Source organism: Urocitellus parryii, chromosome 12 (assembly GCF_045843805.1).
Source record: "Urocitellus parryii isolate mUroPar1 chromosome 12, mUroPar1.hap1, whole genome shotgun sequence".
NCBI classification, from domain to species: Eukaryota; Metazoa; Chordata; class Mammalia; order Rodentia; family Sciuridae; genus Urocitellus; species Urocitellus parryii.
In genome coordinates, this window is record NC_135542.1 from 3,221,262 (window position 1) to 3,246,165 (window position 24,904).

General features: G+C 50.0%; 3 protein-coding genes across 11 annotated transcripts in view; 2 read left to right on the forward strand and 1 right to left on the reverse strand.

The window, feature by feature from the left end:
• Positions 1–13,392, forward strand: part of Septin10 (septin 10) — a 75,696-nt gene extending 62,304 nt beyond the window's left edge. Inside the window, 4 exon segments of the mRNA XM_077791692.1 lie at positions 3,324–3,487; positions 3,489–3,511; positions 5,046–5,115; positions 13,340–13,392. Of these exon segments, the coding sequence (XP_077647818.1) occupies positions 3,324–3,487; positions 3,489–3,511; positions 5,046–5,115; positions 13,340–13,358 (276 nt within the window). The 3' untranslated portion in view covers positions 13,359–13,392.
• Positions 13,393–14,049: 657 nt separating this feature from the next.
• On the reverse strand, positions 14,050–23,784 carry LOC144249587 (prominin-2-like). 8 transcript variants are annotated; one of them, XR_013342241.1, is made up of 15 exons: positions 23,451–23,780; positions 23,093–23,358; positions 22,211–22,302; positions 22,012–22,096; positions 20,205–20,351; positions 19,850–19,921; positions 19,063–19,155; positions 18,890–18,943; positions 18,598–18,678; positions 18,358–18,426; positions 17,583–17,672; positions 17,266–17,372; positions 16,840–16,913; positions 15,705–16,639; positions 14,050–14,463 (listed from the first exon to the last, which is right to left on the reverse strand). XR_013342241.1 is itself a non-coding variant. In XM_077791705.1 (14 exons), exons 1-13 carry the CDS (start codon positions 23,515–23,517, stop codon positions 16,850–16,852), a joined length of 1,287 nt encoding a protein of 428 aa, XP_077647831.1. In that variant the 5' UTR covers positions 23,518–23,781; the 3' UTR covers positions 14,055–14,463; positions 16,840–16,849. The 8 variants fall into 8 exon arrangements, 6 of the variants coding, with proteins under 6 accessions (XP_077647831.1, XP_077647832.1, XP_077647830.1 ...); XR_013342242.1 differs by lacking the exon at positions 14,050–14,463 and having other exon boundaries at positions 15,097–15,853; positions 15,997–16,639; XM_077791705.1 differs by lacking the exon at positions 15,705–16,639 and having other exon boundaries at positions 14,055–14,463; positions 23,451–23,781.
• LOC144249585 (uncharacterized) overlaps positions 23,241–24,904 on the forward strand; it is a 47,653-nt gene continuing 45,989 nt past the window's right edge. For both annotated transcript variants that reach the window (XM_077791700.1, XM_077791701.1), the window contains exon 1: positions 23,241–23,315. The gene's annotated coding sequence lies outside the window, so the exon portion shown is untranslated. The remainder of the gene's footprint in view (positions 23,316–24,904) is intronic.

The window sequence follows — 24,904 nt, forward strand, 5'->3', positions numbered from 1 at the left end:
CACGTAATGGAGGACGTAATGCTTGGGATGAAAGTTGGGGGGAAGGGGAAGGAAGGTGCTCTTAAAAAGAAAGAAGGAGAGGGAGATAGATAGAATAGAGGAGAATGGAAAGAACAATAAAACTTGAAAAGGGAAAGAAAGAAGGAAAAGGGGAGAGAAAAAATAGAATAAAATAAGAAATTAAATTAGGTCTTAGAGATCCATTTTCTTCTCTTCCCATAGGCAGAGCTGTGCCCTCTGAGCTGAGTTTTGCCCTCTATGTGTCGACAGCAATCCCTGTAAGGCGGCTCCTGGGAGTCTCTCAACCCTGTTAGTCCAGAGTCGTTCCACTTCTCCGGCCCCTCCTCCCCTTCCTCCTGCCAGCCAGCCAGGTCCTGCTCACCAGAGGTGGTTCCCCAAGGATCTGGTTACACTTTCAGCCCCACCGCGTGCCCTATTTCTCGAACGACTGAGCACTCTCTCTACCATTCATCTAAGCCCCAGTGCTGTGGAGCTGTGGTCTGGGAGTCGATAGTTTAATTTTTCCGGACCCCTTTGGTGGGCACGCCCTGGGAAGCTGGCGGCTAAGACCTTGGGTATTGCCACTGGTGCTAATGTGAGTTGGGGGTAGAGAATCCCCTCTGCTACCCTCAGCCCCTACAATCACGACCACTCTTCTGGCGGTAGGAGGAGTTGGGGGTCAGGAGTGCCCTCTGTTTCCCTCCGCCCCTACCGTCACGCCCACATCACTGGCGGTATGGGGAGTTGGGGGTCAGGAGTCCCTTGGCCCTTACGGTCACGCCCACGGAGAGATTTTTGACGTTTCCCGGTTGTTTGATCTGGTGTTGGTGGGAGTCACACACCTGCTAAAGTAGATTCTGCTGGGAAGGAATCTCATTGGCCGAACTCTGGTGACTTCCCCTCTCTGCTATGGCGGGCCCCTGGCTCCTTGCCGGAGTATCCAAAGGGAGGGGTGGGACTGGCTTGTCTCTGGTCTGACTCAATCTCTGGTTTTAGCTCCCAGTTCGCTATTTCATAAAGACTTGGTTAGAGTCCCTTCACGTCGCCTCCTGGACCGGGCGGGCGTGCCTTTCGCTGGTTGGGTGGGGTAGTTCGCAGAGCCAGGTGGGCGGGCCTGTTCGCTGTGCTGGGCCGGTGGGAGCTGTTCACCCGAGGGGGCGGGTGTCGTTTGCATCGCCGAACAGGGAGGTGGGGGGTCTGTTTGCAGCGCCGAATGGTTCACAGAGCCGGGCCGGCAGGGGCCCGGGCAGGCAGCGGCTGTTCGAATGTTCTCCGCTGGGCTAGCAGCGGCCTTTCGGCGGCGGCCGGCGGGACTGGGCCCCTGCGCGCCGCGTGGTCGAGATTCACTCGTCTGGGACAAACTGACACCTCCCAATAATCTTACTAATTCCCGGCAGGTCTCCTTTCAGTGGAATTTTGCTGGAAGTTTCTCAGCAGGTAGCATGTAGGTGTATTAATGGGTCTCTCTGATCCTGTGGAGGTATTGAAAGTGCTGCCTCCTCGCTGGCCGCCATGTTGGGTTCTCCCCCCCCCCCCCCCCCCCCCGTTAGTTTTAAAATAAGCTACCAGAGGCCAAGCAGCTGGGTTCATATTCAAAGCATGAAGTTGACCCCCATTTCACACCTTCATTCCTTGTGTACTCTAGTAAGCTTATTTGCAGCACTTCCCATACATTTTATCTGTATGTCCTTTCATTACTAGTTCTTCCATTATGTTTTGCTGGGTGCTAGGAGTAGAAAGATGAAAAAAGCAGAGCTCCTAAGCAATCCTCAGGAAGAAGTTGCTCATACAATTAATTATAACATGGAGTGCTAAAGGTTTCTTTGATGGCTGTAATAGAAGGGTGGATAGAGCTGCGATTCCTTGTTTGTTTTGTTTATGACTAGTATTTCTTGAGTGCTTATTCTGCCAGACATCATACTTTAAAAATGTTAAGTACCGCCCCTCAATTTTTTAAAAGCTTCCTTTTTAATAAAAATGCTATTTGTTTCTCGGAGTTTTATGCCATTTGAGAAATATGCCTTCTGTTGTTCGCAATAGGAATTCCTTAAATTGGGGAGCAGAATAAAGTTAAACACAGGCCTGCCTTTAAATTGACAATGTTCCCTTCATATGATTTATCAAAGTGATTTTCAGCCCCAAGGAAATAAAAATTTACTGGCTTATGGTCTTTATATTTTTCTTTCTACATTTCTGCTTTTTTATGAATAGGGAAAGAAGAACCCCCTTAGATTCTTAGTTGGAACAGACTTCTTGTGTTCAGATTAACACAGAAAAATTGGAGCTTACTAACATCTATACTTCATATATACATGAGAGATATCCAGTCAATGAGTAATTCTCAGAGAGGTGCTTTTGAATTTAAGATACTATAGAATCTTCAACAAAGAACAGTGAATTTTTAAAGAATTAACAAGAGAAAAGAAAAGGCAGATAAAGGCTAGTTAGTAAGGCTTGTGAATAAAAGGTCTTCTGAGGCTTTCTCTAGGCTGCTGGTAAAACCTTTGTTCCCCTTGTGAGGGAGATGGAAGGTACCCTTTGTAAATCTCTGCCCTGCTTTTAGGCATTATAAGGAGAACAGAGATCTCTTGTAAATCTGTTTCTTAATTGTCTTCAGCTAAGTAGGCCTTCATATTTTAGAGTGGCAAATTCAGGTCTCCCATAGCTGCATTGAATGTATTTAGCCTAAATTTATTTATTTTTTACTGTCTCTGTTGGATATGTAATCTATTTTTTTTCCATTGTAGTGTAAATTCTATTAAAATATTTTTTCAAACTTTTTTGAATTCAGGATTTCCTTGTTTATATTTCAAGAAGTTACTGAATGACTGTAAATATGCAGTATATTTGTAAGGTTCTTGACAAATTGACAGCTAACATTTGCTTTCTATTAGGATTTGCCAGTATAACTTCACATTAGCTTTATTAGGAAAATAAGTGGCTATTTTCTTTATGATAATTTCCTTCTGTTCTTTCATGGCCCTTATTTTTTTGAGCATGGACTTGAGAAACTTTATTAAAGAGGCTTTGAAGACAATCTTGTAAAGCAATAAAATAAAAAACCCAGAAAAAGGTCAGTTTTGTTAATGAGGCTATGGTTTGTATTTCATATGGTTCAAGCATTTTTTTTTTGCATGGGAAAGCATTATTAAAATTACCAAGGCAATTCCATATGTAAACTTTTACTTGAAGCATGAACTTAGCATTAGGAAAATGATGACCATAAGTAGAAGTCGGGGTTATCTAGTTCTGAGCCAGAGAGCATTGTTGTGCATGTGCTGCCACACTGTGTCAGTAAAGGAAATTACATTTTTATTTCACAGCTGCATGCCAAATTTGAGCACCTTAAAAGAATTCACCAAGAAGAAAGACTAAAACTTGAAGAAAGGAGAAGAGCTTTGGAAGAAGAAAGGATCCATTTTTCTAAAAGGAAATCTAGCTGTGACATATTCCTGAACCAATCCTATATGGCATCTGGTAGTAACATAAAGAAGGACAAGGATCGTAAGAAGTAAGAGCCCCCACCACTCTGCATCTGTAGCCCTTCCCTCCTTTACTGTCTCCTGGCTCTGCTCCCTGCCCCCCGCCCACCCCCGAAATTCCATATTGGGGATCAAACCTCCAGGGCCTTATGCAGTGCTAGGTAAGCGTTCTAATTCTGGGCCACACCCACAATCCTCCTGGTTCTACTTGATCTTCCTAATTCTAGTTCCTATTTACTTACTCTCTGCCTGCCTCCTGAAACTCAAACTGCTGCTCCTTAAGACCACAAGCACAGACCTTATCTTTCTCATTTACTTCTCTTTTCCCAAAGCTAGAACAGTACCTGGCACATACTAGGGGCTTTGTAAATATTTGGCAACTGAATGAACAAGATAAAAATATACATTATAGTAGAAAAGGGTCAATTAGCTGGGAAAAAAATAGCTATTTCACAGCCCAGCTGTGCCCTTAGTATACAGGTAATGACTGCTGACCTACCATGAGTTATTTTGAGTTTTGTGTCTAAATTGAAACTCTGTATTTTGTTGGGGGAAAAAACCCTAATTCTTAGGCTCACTTTTCTTTTAACCAATCCTTTTGATTATTGATTTTGTGAGAATTTTTATTTTAATAAGGGACCCAGGCTATCGATTCGAACTCCTGTGCTTTGATGTCAGAACATGTGAAACCAATGATGGACGTAAAGATGCAGAGGAAGGTAGAGAGGGCCACAGTACAAGGGGGCGGCCATGAGTAGCAATTGGATGATAATCTCAAGCTTGTAGGTTTTGGTATGTGTTAAAATCAAAGTTACCAAAGTTTTAGAAAATAAGTTTTTTTTCCCCCCTTTTTGATCTCCTTCTGTACTTTGTGTCCTTCATTTTATTTCTTCCACTTAAAATGTCCTTATCAGTTTACCTATTTGACTATAGTGAAATTCATGATTGGTTCTGTTCAGAATGCTCCTTTGTGGTCTTTGCCTCAGTTTACTCCAGCCACCTGTGCCCTAGCAAAGTCATGTCTTCCTATGATAGACCCAGAGCAAGACTTAAATTTTCTCAATGCCTGTGTTTCTTGCAATTTTTTTGTTGAAAGAATGAATGTGATAGTATAATAGTGATATTTGATTCAAGCATTGGATTTCAAAAGATAGACTGTAGATATTATAATATTATGATAGTACTGCTTTCCAACATACTTTTTTAAAATTATAAAGCTAAACAATATTTTGCTTTATCCTTGTATCTCAGATATTACTAAAATTAATTTTCCTTTCAAATTAAAGACCGCTTACATTTACATTGTAAAAATTGTCACCCTACTGCACTTGAGAACCATGCAGTTTGCAAAATGAGAACTGCATTCATAGAGCTCAGAATTTATCCTCAAGAAATTATGGTTTGGTGGTTGTTTTTTGTTTTCTTTTTCAAAATGCTGTAGCTAAATATCCTGTAATATATATTTTTTTTTGTAAAATCTTTGTAAAACTAATGACTCTGGTAGTTTTTACTTCCTGTATTGTTTTGTGTTGTACCAATCAAAAGTTTTTTTTCTCTTTCCAGTTCCAATTTTATGTAACACAGGAGTTCCAGAGCACAGAAGGTCATCACAAGCAAAAGTAAAAAGTTATAAGTATGCTTTGATTTTCTTGTTGTTTTTATTTGCTTTTATCACTATATGTGTTTGGCACATGTCCACTGTTACTGACATTTATGGAAAAATATTTCAAGTATAAGGTCAATACATAAGCCAGAGTAGATGATATTACTTAGATATTCACTGTAGAAATCTCACATTTCTGTTTTGCAATGAATGTAGATATCGTCTCCTGCTGCCAAGTTATTTTGTCACATATTATGCCAAAGAGCAAAGACTCAGCGCCATCAAAAATACAGAACTCCTTCATACTATGGCTGATTACATTTATATTCCAGGATGAACTTTTTTCAAATATACTAAACAAACAAATACACAAAAGTGAGGGAATGTTTCAGAATGCATTACATAGCTCAAACTCTTAACTTCTCAATAGTTTTATAGAATTTTAAAGGTTTTTTTCCATTATCCCATTGGTAATATTCCTACCTTTTGTATCAAATTATGTAACAGAATGACTTTATGCCTGATTATGCCTTGTTGTGGCTGATGTATTGCTGTGATGAAACAAAATATGTTGAAAAGCTAAAACATCCAGGTATATAAACTCTTTTACCTAGTGATATTCCTGAACCTGGGTATATCATACAATTTTCATTAGGATATCTTACTACTTGTTTAAGTTTGTCTTTCAGGGAAAATATAAGAAGATTGAATCATTTTTATTAAAAATATTTCTTTACGAACTTTTGAATATTAAATACATTATTTCAAGGAACAGTGCCTTAGTATTTTCACATTGTAGTGGTTCTAACATTTTCACAATGGTTATAGGTATGTAAATTTTTGTTTTTGTATTTCAGTATTCTAAATAAAACCAATATTCTTGAAAAAAATATATATATCTACATATTTACTAAAAATGTGCTTGCTTGCTTGCTTTATTTATTTATTTAATTTGGCGGGGGCATACTGGGGATTGAACTCAGGGGCACTCCACCACTGAGCCACATTTTGTATTTTATTTAGTCACAGTGTCTTACTGAGTTGCTTAGCCCTCACTGTTGCTTAGCCTGGCTTTGAACTTTCGATCCTCCGTCCTCAGCAACCAAAGCTGTTGGGATTAGGATGTGCGACACCACACCTGGCTTATGATTTTTATGGGTGATAGTGATATTTCACTACTTGTATACAATATGTAATGATCAGATCAAAGTAACTGGCATATATTCATTACCTCAGATGTAATCTTTTTTTTTAATGTTGGGTACATTCAAAATTTTAAAATATTTACGTACTTGCTATTAACCATGGTTACCTACTGTGCCATAGAAGTTATTCCTCCTATCCAGCTATACTCCTCTACCCATTAACCATTCTCTCTCCATCTTTCCCCCACGTACTTCTCAACCTCTGATAACTCTATATTTTGCTCCTGAGGAGCATTGGTTTTAGTTTCTACAGATATTTCTGGGCCTGACTTTACTGAACATAATTTTCTCTAGTTATCCATGTTGCTACAAAGTGACAGGATTTCTATTATTATTATTATTATTATTTATTTTACTTAGTTGTACATGACAGCAGAATGCATTTCAATTCATTGTACACTAATGGAGCCCAACATTTCAATTCTCTGGTTGTACATGGTGTAGAGACGCACCATTCATGCAATCATACATGTGCCTAGGGTATTGATGACCATCTCATTCCCTCATCTTTCCTACTCCCATAACTCCTCCCTTACCCTCCCATTTGCCCAATCCAAAGTTCCTCCATTTTTCCATTCCCTCCCCGCACCCCCATCACAGATCAGCATCCACTTATCAGAGAAAACATTTGGCCTTTAGTTTTTTGGGATTGGTTTATTTTGCTTAGCATAATATTCTCCCACTCCATTCATTTACCTGCACATGCCATAATTTTATTCTCTTTTAATGCTGAGTCATATTTCTTTGTTTATATATAGCACAGTTTCTTCATCAATTCATCTGTTGAATTCCCTCCTTTCATCTGTTCATCCATTCATCTGTTGTAGGTTGGTTCCACAGTTTAGCTATTGTGAATTCAACTGCTATAAACATTGGTGTGGCTATGTCACTGTTGTATGCTGATTTTAAATCCTTTGGGTATAGACCAAGGAGTGGGGTAGCTGGGTCAAATGTTGGTTCCATTCCAAGTTTTCTGAGGAATCTCCACACTGCTTTTCAAAGTGTTGCACCAATATGCAGTCCCACCAGCAATGTGTGAGTATACCTTTTTCCCCACATCCTCTTCAACACTTATTACTGCTTGTATTCTTGATAACTGCCATTCTGAGTGGGATGAGTTGAAATCTTAGTTTTCATTTACATTTCTCTAATTACTAAAGATGTTGAACACTTTTTCATATATTTATTGATCATTTGTATATCTTCTGAGAAGTATCTGTTCAGTTAGCCCATTGAGTGAGTGTTTTTTATTTATATTAAGTCTTTTGAGTTCTTTATATATCCTAGAGATTAGTGCTCTATCTGATGTGTGTGTGGTAAAAATTTGCTCCCATACCGTAGACTCTCTCTTCTCCTCAATCATTGAGGATTTCATTTTTCATATGGCTAAATAATAATATTTGTGTATGTATGTGTTAATTATCCATTAATCTTTGATGAATCCCTAGCTTGTTTCCATATCTTGGATATTGCAAATAATGCTTCATTAAACACAGGAGTGCAGATACCTTTTCATTATGGTGATTTCATTTTCTTTGTCTCTAAATCCAATCATTAGAATTGTTGGATGATGTGGTAGTCTATTTCTGGTTTCTTGAGGAAACTATACTGTTTCCATAATGGCTATTGCTAATTAGCATTCCCATCAGTAGTATATGAGAATTCCTTAAACTACATCCTTGCCTATATTTGATTTTTTTTTTTTTAGAATAGTCATTGTAACTGGGGAGAAAATGATATCTTATTGTAGTTTTGAATTGTGTTTCCCTGATGATTAATGAAGTTAAGAATTTTTTTCATATACTTGTTAATTTTATATCTTCCTTTGAGAAATGCCTGTTCGAATAATTTGCCCATTATAATTGTTTTTTCTTGATGTTGAGTGGTTTGCGTCCCTTATATATTATATATATTAATCTTTTATTGAATAAATAGTTTACCAATATTTTATTCTCATTTTATAGATCATCAATCAAGTCTGTATTTTTTCCTTGGATACATAGAAGCTTTTTTGTTTAGTATAATCCTCTTTGTCTATTTTTGCTGTTATTGCCTGTTCTTATGGGGCCATATCCCAAATTTTTTGTCGAGACTTAACACCCTAAATTGATTCGCCTATGTTTTTCTCCTGGTATTTTAAATAGTTCAGGTTAAGTCTTTTCTTGGTGTGTTGATTTTTGTATACATGGTGAGTGATAGGTCTCTAGTTCTTTCTTCTTCATGTGGATATTGAGTTTTTCCAGCATCAGTTATTAAAGAGATTGCCCTTTTCCAGTGGGTGTTCTTCTTGTCTTTGTAAAAATTCAGTTGACTATAAATTTGTCATTGTTTCTGGTTTCTCTATTCATTTGTCTCTGTGCTGGTTTTTTATGCCTGTATTATGCTGTTTTGGTTACTATAGATCTGTAAGGTTTTTTTGGTTTGTTTGCTTTTTCGGTACAGGGGATTGAACCCAGTGGCTCTGTACCACAGAACTACATCCTCAATCCTTTTTATTTTTTTGAGATAGGGTCTCACTAAATTGTGAGAACCTAGAAATTGTCATTCTCCTTTCTCAGCCTCTCAAATTTCTGGGATATTAATCATTCATCATATCTGGCCTGCAGTCTGCTTTGAAATCAAATATTTGTTGATGACTCCAGCTTTGTTCTTTTTGCTCAGGGTTGCTTTGGTGATTTGGGTTCTTCTGTGGCTCCATATTAATTTTAGGAGTTTTGTTTTTATTTCATTGAAAAATATCATTGATGTTTTGAATAGGGATAGCATTGAGTCTGTAGATTGCTTTGGGTGGTATGTATATTTTAATAATATTAATTCTTTCATTCCACATATGTGTGGTGTCTTTCCAGTTTTAAAAAAATTTTAGTTGTAGATGGGCACCTTACTTTTATTTTATTTATTCATGTGATGCTGAGGATCTAACCCAGTGCTCCACGCATTCGAGGCAAGCACTCTACCATTGAGCCACAACCCAGCCCTCTTTCCAGTTTTTGTGTGTTCCCTCTTCCATTTCTTTTATTGGCGCTTGATAGGTTTGTTGTTATTGTTGTTGTTTTGTGTGTGTGTGTGTGTGTGTGTGTGTGTGTGTGTGTGTGTGTTGAGGGGGTTCTTTCATTTCCTTAATTCAGTTTATTCCTAGGGTTGTTTACAGGTTTTTTTGTTTTGGGGTAGCCATTGTAAATTAAATTGCTTTCTTGGTTTCTTCTTAAGCTAGCTCATTATTGGTATGTAGAAACACTATTTTGTTTTTATATGTTAATCTTCAATCCTGCAACTGTAGTGAATGAGCTTGTCATTTCTAACAGTTTTTTGCTGGAGTCTTTAGGTATTTCTATATTTGAAATCCTACAAGGGTAGTTTGATTCATTGCTTTTCAGTTTTTTCTTCTCTTGTATTTCTTCTCTTGCCTAATTGCTGTTACTAGAATTTCTATTACTGTATTAAATAAGAATGGTAAGAGTGGACATCCTTGTCTTGTTCTAGATCTTAAAGGAAAAAAAATTTCCTTATTCAGAGATTTATCATATATGGCCTTAATTGTATTGAGATATGTCCCTTCTATATCTGATTTGTTAAAAGTTTTCACCATGAATAGATGTTGAGTTTTGTCAAATGCTTTTTCTGTATCTATTAGCAGGATCATATAGTTTTTATCCTTCATTTTATTGATGTAATGAATCACATTTATTGATTTGCATATGTTGAACCAACCTTGCATCCCTGGAATAAATCCCACTTGATCATAGTATATAATCTTTTTGATGTGCTGTTGGTTTCAGTTTTCTAGAATTTTGTTGAACTTTTGCATCTGTATTTATTGGGGATATTGATTTGTAATTTTCTCTTTTGGTTGTTTTGTCCTTGTCTGGTTTTTGGTATAAGGGTGATGCTGGTTTTGAATGAGTTTGGAAGAATTCCCTCCCTTTCAACTTTGCAAAATAGTTTTAGAATTGTGTAACAATTTTTTAAGTTTCGCAGAATTAAGCATTGGAGCTATTTGATTCTGGGGTTTTCTTTCTTGGGAGACTTTATTACTGACTTAATTTTGTTAGTTATTACAGGCCTAAGTTTTTGTTTATTCATGTTTGATCTTTGTATATTATATGTGCTCAGGAGTCCATCTATTTCATGTTTTCCAGTTTATTGGTGTAAGACTAATAATAATCACTAATGATCCTTTGTATTTCTGTAATATTAGTTGTAATGTCTCTCCTTCCTCCTCCTCCTCCTCTTCCTCCTCCCCCTCCTCCTCCTCCTTAATGCAGTTTTACAAGCTTTTGTGATGTTTAAAGATTCTGTATTTAATTTATTTTCTGATAGTCAGTATATAGTTAATGCTATAGTATCCCTTGAAGATGCTGGTAGGATTTCTCCTTCCTCTACTGTTTTCTCTTTGTTTTCTGCTATACAGAGTCTAATCTGGGACAGAAAAGATTCATTCTTTATAGGACATATCAGAGCACATACAGGATTGCCTGGAGCCCTTAGTTTGGGCAATGATTTAGCAGATAAAACTACACATGACATTGATATTTTCTCTACACTAGAAGAAGCTACACATTTTCATAAAAGGTTCTATGTCAATGCTAATACTTTACAAAAGCATTTTAAAATAACTAAGGAACAAGCCAGACAAATAATAGGCGGGGCCAGTGAGTAAAGGCTACTCCTTTACCCCACGGAGCGCTGTGGGCAAGACCTGCCTGGCCCGCCAGGAGCCAAGTCCCACCATCCGCCTGGACACTTCCTCACCTACACACAGGCTGCAGAACCAGGGCCACAGCCGCCGTCCCCGGCCCTCTGCAGTCCCCAAGTCACTGAACTTCCCCTGCTCAGAGGCCCTTCCTGGGGATTGGCGACCTGCACAGAACAGGCGGGGACTCCCCTCTCTCCGCTGGGCCATGGGGCAGGGGCAGGGGGATGGGGGTGGTGCAGGTGGCAGTGCTCTGGGAACTTGCCCTGCAGCCCCCTGAGGTGGGCGTCCCCCATGGGACACAGAAGTGGGTGCATGTGCCCTTGCCAGGGTCCTGGTGTCACCACACTCTCTTCCTCCTCTGGCCCCCATGGTCTCCAGGCACTGCCCCCGGGGTCTCTCTGCTGGGCCTCTGGAGAATAAGAACGAGAAAAGACCAAAGTGGGGCTCCCCACCTGGGCCCCACAGACTCCCCCCCAGACTCTCAGAGTGGCCGCATCAGCCCTGTCCAGGTGAGGGACTTCCCTACCCCTGCCCACAAGTCTTGGGGTCTTCTGGCCCTTCCTCAATGTCTGTCCATAACCCCTCTGCCTTAGGCCCAAGTTCAAGCCCCTCGTCCCCAGGACCCCTGACCTGTGGAGCCCCCTGCCCCTGTCCTTTCCTCAGCCCTTGCTTCTCCTGGCCGAGGAGGAGGAAAGAGAGAAGTGCTGGGTCACAGGGGGCGGCTCCTCCCCGGAAGACCCTGCCTGTCAGCAAGGCCCAGGGGCTGGAGGGGGCTCACCGTGCACATGGAGCCCCTCTTTACGGGAGCACTGAGAATGCCTGAGGCCCCCAAAGGCCCAGGAGTGTCACATGACTTGAGCTGGTGCAGCTGCGGCTTTGGAACCTACCAGAAGCACCTTAGCGGTATCTCCTTGAAACCTCCTCTGCCCACTGCCCTCCCAGAGCCCTAGGGACAGTTGGGGCCGAGGGCACTTCTTGGTAGGGAGATACAAATGGCCGTCTCTCGCGTCACATCACACAGCTCGGCCCCTCCCGTCCACTCTCCTGTCCAGGGTGGGAGTGGTGGGAGGTGCACTGCCCAGGGCTGTGCTCAGCCTCCAGCTGACCTCAGCTTGGCGAGGTCGCAGACTCCACCTCTGTCTCTTTGGGGGCGCATCCAAGGGTCTCCAGAGCCCGGCCCCCGCCTGGATTCTCAGGGACCAAGGAGCCCGCAGTGCCCAGTGGCAGACTTGCCTTCTCTTGGTGAAGTTCTGTCCCTTCTCCCCGTGGCTTCCTGGGACTGAGCTAAAAGACCCCGTGCCGACTGTCATAAGGGCCTTCATGGAGGCCACCCGTCCTTTCTGTAGCTCTGCCACCAGCCACCAGCCACCAGCTCATCTCCCACCTGCTGGACTGTGCAGGGGAAGGGCCTTGACACATCAGCCACTGGATTGGTTAAACTGCTCTCAGGCCCACCTTCCTTGTGGCTTGAAGGGCACTCCTCACCGTCCCCCAGGGCCCAGTTCACACCCTCTAGTACCCCTCCTCTAACCCCAGCCCCTGGTTGCCAGCGCCCTCCGTGTGGGCAGGACCCCATGACCCCCCCATACCCCCTCCCACCTGTGTCACTCAGGCGCAGGTCAAGGCTGGGTGGGGGTCTCCGCCCCGGGCATACCCCACCTCCCTCCCCACCCAGCGCTCTGAAGCTCAGTCACCACATGTAGGATAGAGGACTGTGAGGTGCTCCAGGATGGCACTCCAGGACAGCCAAGGGAGGACTGGGGACCTCCGAAGGGGCTTGGTTCCAGCAGCACATGGTGTGGAGAGCAGGCTGGCCACCGCCTCCCGGGTCAGTCCCTGGCATTCCAGCCTGGAGAGGCAGGGCCCAGGGAGAGGCAGGCCCAAGGCGCTAAGCAGAGGGCCCTGGCTCTAGCAGGTGGGAACGGGGACACTGTCATTCTGAGCAGGGCCACAGACTGTCAGGCTGGGCGCGGAGGATTCCGAAGGCCGCCATCACCGTGGGTCCCCTTGGATAGGTGGCGCCCTTGGTACTCAGCCCCTGTTCGGTGTCCATGCTCTGGTTTTCCCAACCAAGTAGCTGAGTAGCGCTGGCCACCTGGTCATTAGTTCAGGTAAGTGTGCAGCACACTCCCTGATGGATACTCAGGTCAGTGAATACAGGTATAGTCACATTGTCCCAGCCCCATCACGTGGCCCTCCTTCTGCACACCCAGCCACTGCTAGGGACCTCAGATGTCCTGGCCCATGTGGCGTTTCTTGGGCAAAATCTGCCACGGGGCTTTGTGCTGGGCAGCCAGGTGGAGCACCTGGCAGAACTCCCAGGGCCCCCAATCTGTCATCTCTTCTGCCACAGGGACATCAAGGACATCTGAATCAGATCTCCCTGGAGACACAGCCTCCTTCCCGTGCTCCCGCAGGGAATGGAAGCAGCAGCTCATCCAACAGGAAACCCGCAGGCTCAGCTCCAGAGAACCTGAGTCCAACTTCTGTGAACTTGAACCAGACAGAAACATCATGGAGCTTCGTCTGCTCAAGCACACATGTCAACCGCCCCCTTCAGGACCCCTGACATCTGTTCCTGTTGGAATGACAGACCAGACTGTGATCATGGGGACTTTGTTTCACCTGTGAAGCAGAATTTGCCTGGCAGAATCCCAACATTCTAAAACCAGGTCATGAGGCGACCTTCCCACATCATTTCCACCTCTTTGTCAACTGCTGAGTGCCATCCCCAGCCCTGAACGACTGGTGCTCTCTGAACAACCTCCGGTGCAAAACCAGCATTCGGCGGGGCTGGGCTGGACTTCTGGATACTAGATTTGAAGTGAGGCGGCCACTGGCCAGTACTCAGGAGGAATATCAAAATCGACTTTTAGGACCATGACTTCTGATCATGGTGGAAAGGTGATTTGTTCCAAATTCCCAGCTGAGGAGAACTTTAAAAGTTGCTCAGATGACTGCATGTAGACATGTGGCTGCACGTATACATGTACACACCCCCGTGCACACACACAGAAGCACCTGCACAGCAGCCAGCAGCTTTTTAACCTACTGATTTATTTAATATACATAATGTATACATTTAATATTTACAATGTATACTTATGCAGGTCTATTTAAAGGTGATTGAGGGCACCAGGAAGCTAACCAGACAGCCACGGATCACAGTGCCAAGACCTGGGAAAGGAGGACATCCAGAGACCGGCGCCCAGCACCGCGGCTGCTTTCTCCCTAGAGGGTCTGCTGATTCCAGAAGATACCGCAAAGGTGCAGAGTTTTGAACAACTTCTGGGGCGACAGACCAGGCCCACGAGAAGAGTGTGCCCGGCACGTCTGTTGTACTCTGGGCTGGGACCCCAGAGACCCTCAGGCTAGGAATGAGTCAAGTGGAAATGAAGAATTCCGCCTAGGGACGGAAAAATCATCTCTTTCCCGCAAGTGGACTCAAGCGACCTGGTTTGCCAGGTCCCCAGACACCTGCAGATGTAAACATAGGTTTCTTAGAGGAAGAGAACTTCATCCTAGGCCTCCTACTGGTTTCAGATACAGTGAGTACCCAAGTCAGTCAAAATCCACCAAGTCCCCAAAGAGGGATACGAGAAATCAAACAAAACCCAGGGGAAAAACAGCCACTAGAAACAGACCCATGGGTCTCCCTACAAAGGAATTACTCAACTTTAAATAACTCTGCTGCTGGGATGGAGCTCAGCGGTAGAGAGCTTGCCTAGCACGCACGAGGCCCTGTGCTCAATCCCTCTCACCACAAACAAAACAAAAAGGCAAAACTATGCTTAAATATATTGATGACAAGAGGCAATTATAATAGAGAACTAGACATGACTTTTACATTATTTCTACTTCATTTTTTTTTTTTTTATGGTACTGGAGAGCTCTACCACTGAGCTACATCCCCAGACCTTTTCTATTTTTATTTGGAGACAGAGTCTTGCTAAATTGCTTAGGGTCTCACTAAGTTGTTGAGGCTGGCCTTGAACCTGTGACCCTCCTTCCTCAGCCTCCTGAGTTGCTGGGAGTACAGGTGTGTGCCATGGCACCCATGGCATGTTTAATAGGCAGGGTGCCACTTCCTCTGCACAAGCCGGCCTGCGAGCAAACATCAAAACAAACAAATAAAACCCTCTGGGGAAAGCCAAGAAGAGCGACTGTGCTGAATGTGAGGATGCTTGTTGGAGATGTCACATAGGCACCACCCTGACTCCCAGTGGAAAATCTGTTGCTGGTTTGTAAGACACAATTAAACACAGACACATCCTGAAATTCAGGAGACCACCGCTGTCATGGGCTTTGGCCTTCGAACACGGACCCATCTCCCCTTTCCCTTGTGCCCACCCAGACCCTGGCTCTGCCTTTGGTCCAGCTAAGTCGTGATGGAAAACAGCAGCCCTCGGCCAAGGGCATTCCACAGATCACGTTTAATTGTCACGACCCTCCATGGGGCTAGGGTGCCTCCATGCTATGAAAGGAGACACCGAGGTGAGGGACCTGCAGTGCATGTTCCTGGTGCCCAGCCAGCCAGCACCAGAGCCAGGCTGGGGGCCAGGTCTGGCTGCTCCTGGGCAGGCCCCCAGATGGGTGCTGCTCCCCTGCTGGTGGCTGGAATCACCCCTGGATGCCTGAAGCCAGAAGAGGCCTCGGCACTCTTGTCTCCACAACCCTCATTAAACCCCAGCTGTGTTCAGGGACCCAGCCTGAGAGACCTGGCTTCTGGGACCCCAAGCCAAGGCTTCCAGGGAACGGAGAGCTGCCATCTCTTCTCTCCCTTGTGGAACTCGGTTCAGCTTGGCGGTGATGACGGGCACGGGCTGGGACGGCCTCAGCCATGTACACAGGGGCCCTCCTGGGAAAGCTGCTGGGGAAGACGCTGCCTCCTGAGAAGCAGGGAGGGGACGCAGGGAGGGGACGCAGGGAGGGGATGCAGGGAGGGGTAGGGCTGACACAAGGACTCCTAACCCGGTGCAGGCAGAGGCTCGGGCCGTAGAGGCCACTCACCCCACTGAGGTCCCTTAAGTCCAGGCTGGGGCCCAGGGCAGTGGAGGGCTCAGGGGCCACCAGGGGAGCCCAAGCCCAGACCTGGGTCGTGGTGGCCTGATTAGTTTGGTTGAGTAGAGGAGTCCCTGGGGCCAGCAAGATAATAGTGGGGACAAGATAAAGAGGGGACAAAGGGAGAGAAGGACTTCCCTGGAGGAGGAAGGAGAGGGCTGGGGAGGGAGCAGGAGGGAATCTGGGCTGATGGGAGGTGAGGGCAAGAGGCAGGAGCTTGGAGAGGAACAGAGGGGGCCCCAGGTGGGGACAGGGCAGGGCAGGGCAGGGCTTCTGTCCCACCCAACGGGCTGGGGACGGGGTTCCAGTAGGTGAAGAACAGGTGCTTCTTGGTGCTGATGTATTGCAGCAAGGAGGATAAGGGCGAGACACCTGGAGGAACCTGCAGGCGCTGTATGATTTGGGAGGTGAATGAAGGGGGTTATGAGCAGAGAAGGGTGGAAGGGGAACAGGCAGGATGGGGCCAGGGAAGGTGGAATTGGGAGACAGCCCAGATCTGGGGCCAGGTTGGGCTCTAGGGCAAGAGCTACAGAAGTCCTCTAGTCCAGGCTGAATCAAAGTGGGGACAGGCAGTCCCAGGGGGCACCTTGCCCTGTTAGGAAGGAAAGAGTGCTGGGGGGCGGGGACCAGGGCTCCCGCCTGTCAGATCCACTGCCGAATGGCCACAGCCGGGCCCAGACACCACCAGGTCCCCAAGCCTCCCTGCCCTCTTGGAGACCCCTGGTCCCAGCCCCTCTGCTCCCCACCCTGAGCCCCCAGCATGGAGGAACTGAGGGGTGGAGCAGCTCTTACCTGCTGCATCCTACAGCTTCAGGGAGGTGACCCGGGGGATGTGGAAGAGCTGAGTCTCCTCAGAGCTGGTAGAGCTGCGGCACAGCAAAAGAAAAGTGTCCCCAGAACAGAACCCCAGCTCCCACACAGGGACAAACCCAAGTCCTGATGTTCCTGCCTCTGAGGCCCTCCAGGAGAGAGGAAGAGTTTTAAGATGCTATGCTTCGGTGGATGTGTTACAGTAAGAAGGATGTGGGGCAGACATAGGGGAGGACTTCCAGGCCATGGAACTCCTTAGTGCATGTGTCTCTTCAGGCCTAGACTATGATTCTTCTCTGCCAGGTTTCAGGAGTAGGTAGGGCAGGGGATGAGGTCCAGTGTCTATAAAGACTCCTTCCTGGGCCTCCAGTGGCCCCCCTGTCCCCTGAGATCCTGGCAGCCCCTCACCTGAGGCGTTTCCGGATGGGACGGAAGTATTTGGAGGTCTTCACAGCAAAGACGACACTGGGGATGAGGAAGAAGGTGCACCAGGCCAGGCAGAACCAGAAGGCGTTCTGGAAGGGGTGTGAGGTCAGTCAGCTGGCCGGGCGGCCTTCCCTGCTGCTCTGCAGCCTCCGCACTGGCCCAGCGAGGGACGGGGACAGCTGTGACCAGCGCTGGGAGGGCTGGGAGCAGGCCCCGGGCCGGGGGCGCCGCATGGCCTGCTCACACTGCCCATCCATGGGCCTCCATGTCCACGGGCCCTGATGAGCCGGGGCACTCACCCAGGGGTCGGCCACCATGTCACACAGGATCACACGGCCATTGTCCAGGGCTGCGGAGAGGGGCTGGCAGGTGGCGATGCGCTGAGTCACCTGTGATGGAAAGGAGGTGGGCACATGGGGAGACCCCTGCCCCTCAGGTGTGCACCTCACATTCAGCAAGAGGTGGACAGGGACACACAGAGGTCCAGGGACATGGCTGGGGCCCTGCACAGCTTACACAGATGCGGGCAGCGGCCCTGGGCAGGCACAGGGTGCAGGCCCAGAGATGGAGACGCTCCTGCTCCTGCTCAGCTCCTGCCCTTGGTGGCTCGGCCCGAGCTAGGCCCACCCTGTGCCCAGCACTGAGCTCTGAGTGGCCCTCACTGGACAGCAACACATACATGTGCACGTGCTTGCCCACGTGGCCTTATGTGCTTGTACACACACGCATGTGCACAGACACACTCAGGCCAGTGCAGAGCCAGGACAGCTCTCAGAGGTTTGGCCAGCGGGCGCCTGGAAGAGGAGGTGGGCTGTGACCACGGAAGGGCAGGGGCACGGCGTGGACGGCACGTTCTAGACGGCCAGGGCCCTCCCAGCTCACACTGGCGCTGGGCAGAGGTGGGCGGGCAGAGATCAGCCAGCAAAACCAGGGGTGCCGATGCCAGGTTTGGGAGTTTGGGTTCAACCCTGAAAGCCTGAGGCACCTCCAAAGGACAGGGTGACCAGCTGCTCCCCTGGGCGTGGGTGACCCTCAGCTGCTCTGAGGCCAGGCAAGGTCCAAGCCCCCACGCACCTCCTCTCTCACCCAGGCCAAGTACTGCGAGAAGTAGCTCAACTCCCGGCTCAGGAAGCAGGCACTCTCCTGCAAGAAAGAGGAGGCCCAGGCTGGCAGGAGGCCAGGAGGCCAGGAGGCCAGGAGGCCCCTACCCCAGGCCTGACACCCTCAGGGCAGGATGGGCCTCCCTGGGAGCCACCGTGAGGGTCAGGGTTCAAGGAGAGGCTGGGGTGGAGCCCGGTCCCCAGCCCCACTCACGTTCATCAGGATGCGGGCGGCCCTGGCAGGCAGCTCCCTCTCGAGGTCAGCGACGTGGCTCAGGACGCCCGCAGTCTGCAGCTGGAGGGAGAGGAGCCTCGGCTCTGTCCCCCTCAGGGAGCAGGACAGCAGCCAGCCACTCCCCACAGTCACCGCTCACCTGAGCAGGGTGGGGTCAGCGCCGAGGGCCCTGAGACTGAGTGGTGGTCCCCAAGGCCCCCCACCCCTCCTCCTTCCCACCTCACCGTGGCCCTCCCTCCGTCTGCAGCCCATGCCCACCCCCTGCGGCCACCTGAAGACGAGGGGCAGCGGATTCCAGGGCCCTGACGCTGAGGTTGAGCTGTGCCTGTGGGGAGACACCATGCTGGTGGGGGAGGGTGCGAGGGGTGCATGTGGCCCCCGGGCCTCCTGCTCCTCGCTGCCCTCTCCCCGGCAGGCCGCAGGCGCCTGGGCCTCAGGACTCACCACCAGGTTCTGCCGGGGGACAACCTTCTCCTGATAGAGATCTCTAAGCCCATGGGCCTCCATTCTCAGCTGCTGCCCCAACGAAGAATTGCCCTGAGAGTGGACAGAGACCAGAATGTCCCCCACGCCCCGCGAGACAGGCTCTGCCTGAGAATCCTTGACCCAGACTCTCCACAGAGGGGAGGTGGGAGGCTAGGATCAGAGGCAGCAGAGGAGACTTCTCAGCTCCAGGGAGACCTGTGCCCGAGTTTTAGGTCTGCCCCTAGTCAGCCACGGGACCCTTATCAGCTACGGTAGCATCTGCAGACACCAAGGGACGCTCCTTGCCTGCCCACCAAGCTAGGTGGCTGCAGGGTCTCAGAGATGTCAGAGAGAACGTCCCAAACTCTAAATATCTGTGATTACAAAATGCCATTCCTTCCCCTGGAGGGCTGTCCTGGGGTCCCCGCGACCCCTGTCCCTGCATGTCCATGACGGGCGTGTGCATAGGAGACACACGATATCAGGCCAGTTACCTCATCTGATCTGAGGTGACGTCAGTCCTTTTTATGGATAAAGAGACTGAGGCTCAGAGAGGCTGAACGACTCATCCCAGGCCACACAGCCCATTGGTGGCGGAGCTTGAGTTGGAACAGATGGTGCAAAGCCTGCAGCCCAGTTTGGGGACGAAGAGCCTCAGCTGTCACTGGTGAGGGGACCCTCGGTCCCCTGCCTCTGCCCTCATCCCCTCTCCCATGCAAGCATCCTGGCCTCCTGCACCCCCGGGCCTCCTCTGCCTGCTTCTCACCTGGGCCTGGGCCAGCCCCTGCAGCTCCTGGGCCAGCTGCTCCAGGTCAGTCTTCACCACAGGCCTCTGGATCTGAGGGCAGACGGGAGAGGCCACCAGGGGTGAGTGCTGAGGCCCCTGGCCACGTTTCAGACATTTCCCAAGACAACCACAAAAGGAGGCGCCCTCTGGTGGAGCCCAGGCGGAGCTGCCCAGCGCGGGCTGCAGGGGGCTCAGCACCAGGAACAGCGCTGGGGGTGGGCTGAGGGCGTGGCGGCTCCCAGCAGGGAGGACCCCGGAGCGGCTGGGAGGGTTGGGAGGTGAGAGCCTCTCTGAGGCCCCTCCACCCTGCGGGGACCTGAGGGGCCATGTCCACCTGCACGCGGAAGGCCTGGTAGTTGACTTTCTCCAGCCCACTGCTCTGCAGCGCCTCCAGGTCCCGGTGGGCCTCAGGGCTCAACAGCTCCAGATTCTGCACATTCGGCTTGAAGTTCTGCAAGTTCTGCTGCAGGTTGTGGGTGTACTGGGGGAGGAGGGGGAGGATGGGGAGCACGCCCAGGTGGCAAGCCAGGGTCCCAGACGCTCCCCAGGCCGGTGGTCAGCGGTCACCAGCCCTCAGGACCTCCGTGCTGGGTAGGCAGGACCACCCAGACGCACCCCACCCCCTGCCAGCCTCCTTGCACACCCTCCAGGACCCGGCCTCTGCGCTGCATCTACTGGCCACCAGGCTGCCAGCACGGGCCTCCCTGTCCTCTGGCCCCTCTTTTTCACATCCGCAGAGTTGAGGTCTTTCCAGGGCCCCAGGTTCTGAGATCATCTTTTTTTCATTTGTCTACTTGTCAACTGCCATCAGCCCCCGTGACCGTGGGACCTCGTCTACCTATTCTAGACACCAGCCCCAGGCATTAGAGCGAAGACTCCCACGTAGTGGCTGAGGCCCAAGTTTGTGGACTACAGGAAGGAAGGAAGGAAGGGAGGGAGGGAGGGAGGGAGGGAGGGAGACAATTGCATTTCCAGGAAAGATCCTTGGCATTGTCCTACCATCACGGCAAGAGATTTAGGGCTCATGAAAGTTCAGTCTCAGAGTTTACCAGAGAGAAACTGAAACCAGACAGGGGGTTCATCTCCTGGACGATGCACAGCAAATTAGAAAATGCAGCCCATCTCCGCTCACTATTCCCCCAAGCTGCTTCCCCGCACCACCACTGTGACGGAAAAGCCCTCGCCTCCTAGGAGGGGGTCTCAGTATGGGGGGGTCAACGCAGCGGGCCCCAGAAGGCTCGCCTGCCTCTCTGATCCCTGCATAATCAGCTGTGGCTTTCTGACTTGAGGATGAAATTTCTAAGGTCCCCCGGGTCAGTTGCCGGATGGACTCTGAGGACCTTAAGTTCTATCTGTCCAGACTCTTCCCTGAGCTGGACCCTTTCCCTTCCCAGGACCAGGCCTGAGACCTCTCTCCCTGGAGCCGGGACCCCCAGCCAGCAGCCTTCACCCTGGGGCAGTGTCCCTGGCCTCTCCCTAGGGTACGCCAGCTCAGTGGACCTCCTTTCTGGGTCAAGAAGCGGACAGGAGTGAGCTGAGGTCTGACGCCAGCTGTCCCAGGTCACACAGCTTAAGGCTTGGAGTTGGGACTGGGCCCCGTGGACCAAGAACCGGGGTGGACCTGAGAGGAGTTGGGGGCGAACTCGGGAGGAAGCAGAATCAGAAGTCAGCCTGCTGCTTCCCAGGGCAGCGGGGGCAGGCCAGGGAGGGGTGTGGGTTTCCCAGGACACGCTCAGAAATGGCTCCACCTCCCACCTCAACTAGGCACCAGGGAGGCAGGAGGGGAGGTTCACAGCCTCCACACATTTAGAGCCATGTTCTCAAAGTCCGTCCCTCTCTTGTGAGGTGGCATCTTGGTTTGTTCTAGAGCTGCCCCTGGCCAGCGTGGGCCAGCATCTCCACCAACTTCCTGTGTGACCTCTGGCAGGCGAATGCCCCAAGTTCCAGGAGGCACAGGGAGAGTCCTGGGGGTCAGGCTGGCCTTGGGTGCTGGGCAGGGGCCCGGCTCTAGTCCTGGGCCAGGCCGCGAGCACCTCAACCAGACTCCCTGGGTTCCCAGAATCGGCGCCTCCACAGAAGCAGGACCTGAGGAGGAGTATCTGCAGGAGAGGTCCTCACAGCCTTCTGGAATGTTCTCCTACCTGGCTGAGATCCAGGTGCTTCTCGAGGTTGTAGGAGTCATCCAGCTGCAGGACCTTCCAGAGGGCAGCCCCTTCCCTGCACTGCCTGGGGGGAGGGTGAACACAGAGGAAGGGGGCTGGTGGCCCGCATCACCCTAAGGGGACAGCCACTCTGCCCTCCCCGCAGGCCCCCCTGCCCCCAGCCCAGGCTCCCACTCACTGATAGGTCAGGAGGACGCTGACATTCTTCCTCATGCCGAGAAGGTGGGACAGGTTCAGGGACGGGGGCAGGTTCCCCGGGGTGTCTGCAAACTGGGCATGGACAGGGAGAGACGGGGGTGAGCGTGGTGGCCAGGCTGCCCGCTCCCCTGAGCCCACCCTGGCAGAGCAGGCCGGGGGAAGCATCTCCAGACCCAGAGCTTGCCTGTAACCTGAATGAGCCCCGGGCCCCTCCTGGCTGGGGCGATTCCCATGACTCTCTGGGAGGGTGGTGGGTCAGCCTGACCCTCGGAGAGAGCCCAGGCCAGCCCCCAGCTCACCACCAGAACGCACCCAGGGCCCCAGGCCCCGGGCTCAGAGTGGGAGGAGGGAGGGGCCAGGTGTGAGTGGAACCACGAGGTCCTTGTCTGGAGGCGCACGGGTTCTCCCCTGTCCTGTCCCCTGGGCCTTCCTGTCTCTGTGCCCACTCTGCCCCCCTCTCTCCCTCTCGCCCCTTCTTCTCTACCCACGCCTCCCTCCGCCGGCTCTGGGTCCCCGGAGCGGTGGCAGGCCCACCTGGTAGAGCTCCCCGCTCTCCCAGCTGCGGCACACCAGGGTCTGCACGTTGCCGCCCACCAGGAAGGTGAGGAAGACCAGGAGGATGAGGGGCGCGGCGAAGACGAAGCTGAAGCCCACCCCCCTGTGGATCCTCCCTACACTTCGTGCGTCCCGGCCGTGGGTACCTTGGAGAGCTCCCGGGCCAGCCCGACCTCCCGCGCGCTCACAAGCAGCCACCTCCAACTCGCCGACCCGCGCCCCGGGCTGGCCCCGCCCCAGCCCCGCCCCCGGGCCCTAGCGCGAGGACCCCGCGGAGCTGTCCGCGGCTACGCCTGACCCAACCTACCCTGTGGCCCATCCGGATAATCCTTCCAACCCGATATGGGCTACGGCGTGGTCCTCGGGTCTCGCACCTCCAGCCGAGGGCTGGGGCCCGCCGTTTGACGAGGAGCCTCGCGGCAGGCGAAGGACCGGCTGCCCCGGAGGGAGGAGGCGCGGCTCGCGCTTCAGCATGGCGGCGGCGGTGCGCGCTGCGGGCCGTCTGCCTGCGCTGTGCGGCGTGTCGACCGGTGAGCGCGGGGAGGGGTCGCGGGAGCCGGGGGTCGCCAGGGCCTGCGGGAGTCCGGGCGGAGGGAAGTGAGCAGCGTCCCGCGGCTCTCCCATCCAGCCCGGGACCGCTGGGTGACCTTGCGCGCGTTCCTTGCCTCTGTGGGCGTCGGGGCGCTTGGCTGTAAAATGACCGTGAAGCGTAGTCGGTTCTTCGCGGTTCATTTCGGTGAGGAGGAGGGAACTGGCGAGCCTTGCTTTCCCGGCGGGCAGGCGCGACCCCCGGGGTCACACGGTGATGCCCACCGGGTTCGGGGCTGAGAGGCGCCCGCGGGGCTCTGAAGGTGATGGTGGTTCTCCAGGTGGAGTCGGAGAGCACTGGCCTCCGTCAGCTTAATTCCAGCTGGCCGGTGGCCTCAGTGCAGAGACGGATGACTCGGACGTCAGCCCGCAGTGTCGCCTTTCCTGTGCCCCCGGGCCCTGGTGGGTTGTGTGCACCCTGGGAAGGCGCCCTGCTGCTGTGTTGCGTACGGTTGGCTCCAGGGCCGCTGCGTGGCCGCCGCCTGCCTTCTCTGCCCTATTTTGTTGTTGAGTCCACAGTTCAGCATTTCTAATTCTGGAACTCAAAGCCCCCTAAAACCCTCAAAGTTCATTTTTTTTTTTTTTTTTGGTAACTCATTTAGCAGCAAAAAATTTTACCAGCAATCTTGGCAGAAAATCTGACCTTAATATTCTTTTCTTTTGTCTTTATGATTGTTTCTTCCCTTTTATTTTTCTTCCCCCATCTCCTACTATTTCAAGGCTGTCTTCCTTCATGAGTCTAAACTGTGTGCCAGCCACTGTCTTCCTCTGTTCATGCGTTTTCCCTCACTGTCTTCCTACTCCCTTTATGGAGTAGATTCTGTTATTACACTCTTTATACAGGTGGTGGAGGGAGCCACACAGATTGAGCAAGGGACAAAGGTTTTTGCACCCAAAATTCCTGACACCAAAGTGTGTTTCCCCGCCCCCCCCTTTTTGTCTTCTTGTGTATAACTATTTTTTTTGTTTTTTTTTTCAGCTTTATTGAACTATGATTCACATACCATACAGTTCATCTATTTGAAGTGCACAATATTTGCACAAACCTGTGCATTTATCATTATAATCTAATTAGAACATTTTTATCACTCCAAGAAGGAAGCTTTTTAGCTGTAGCCACCACTGATCTATTTTCCACTCTTCTTAGCTCTCCTATTCTAGACATTTCATATAAGTAGAACCACATACATGGCTGGCTTATTTAGTGCAAGGTCATCAAGATTCATCCACATTGTAACATGTATCATCCTGAATTTCTTAGGGCTAAATTGTAATGTGTCCATCACCACACTTTATCTGCTCATCAGTTGAGGGACACTTGGGTTGTTTTCCATCTTTTGGCTATTATGCCTAATGTTGCTGTAAACATTAGCATGCCATGTTTTTACACGTGTGTCTATTTTCTTTTCTCTTGAGTATGTGCCTGGGAATGGAGTTGCTGGATAAAATGGTAATTCCACACTTGAGGGATGGCCAGAATGTTTTCGAAGTACCTGAGGGTACAGTGAGGGTTTTGATTTTTCTTTAGCAA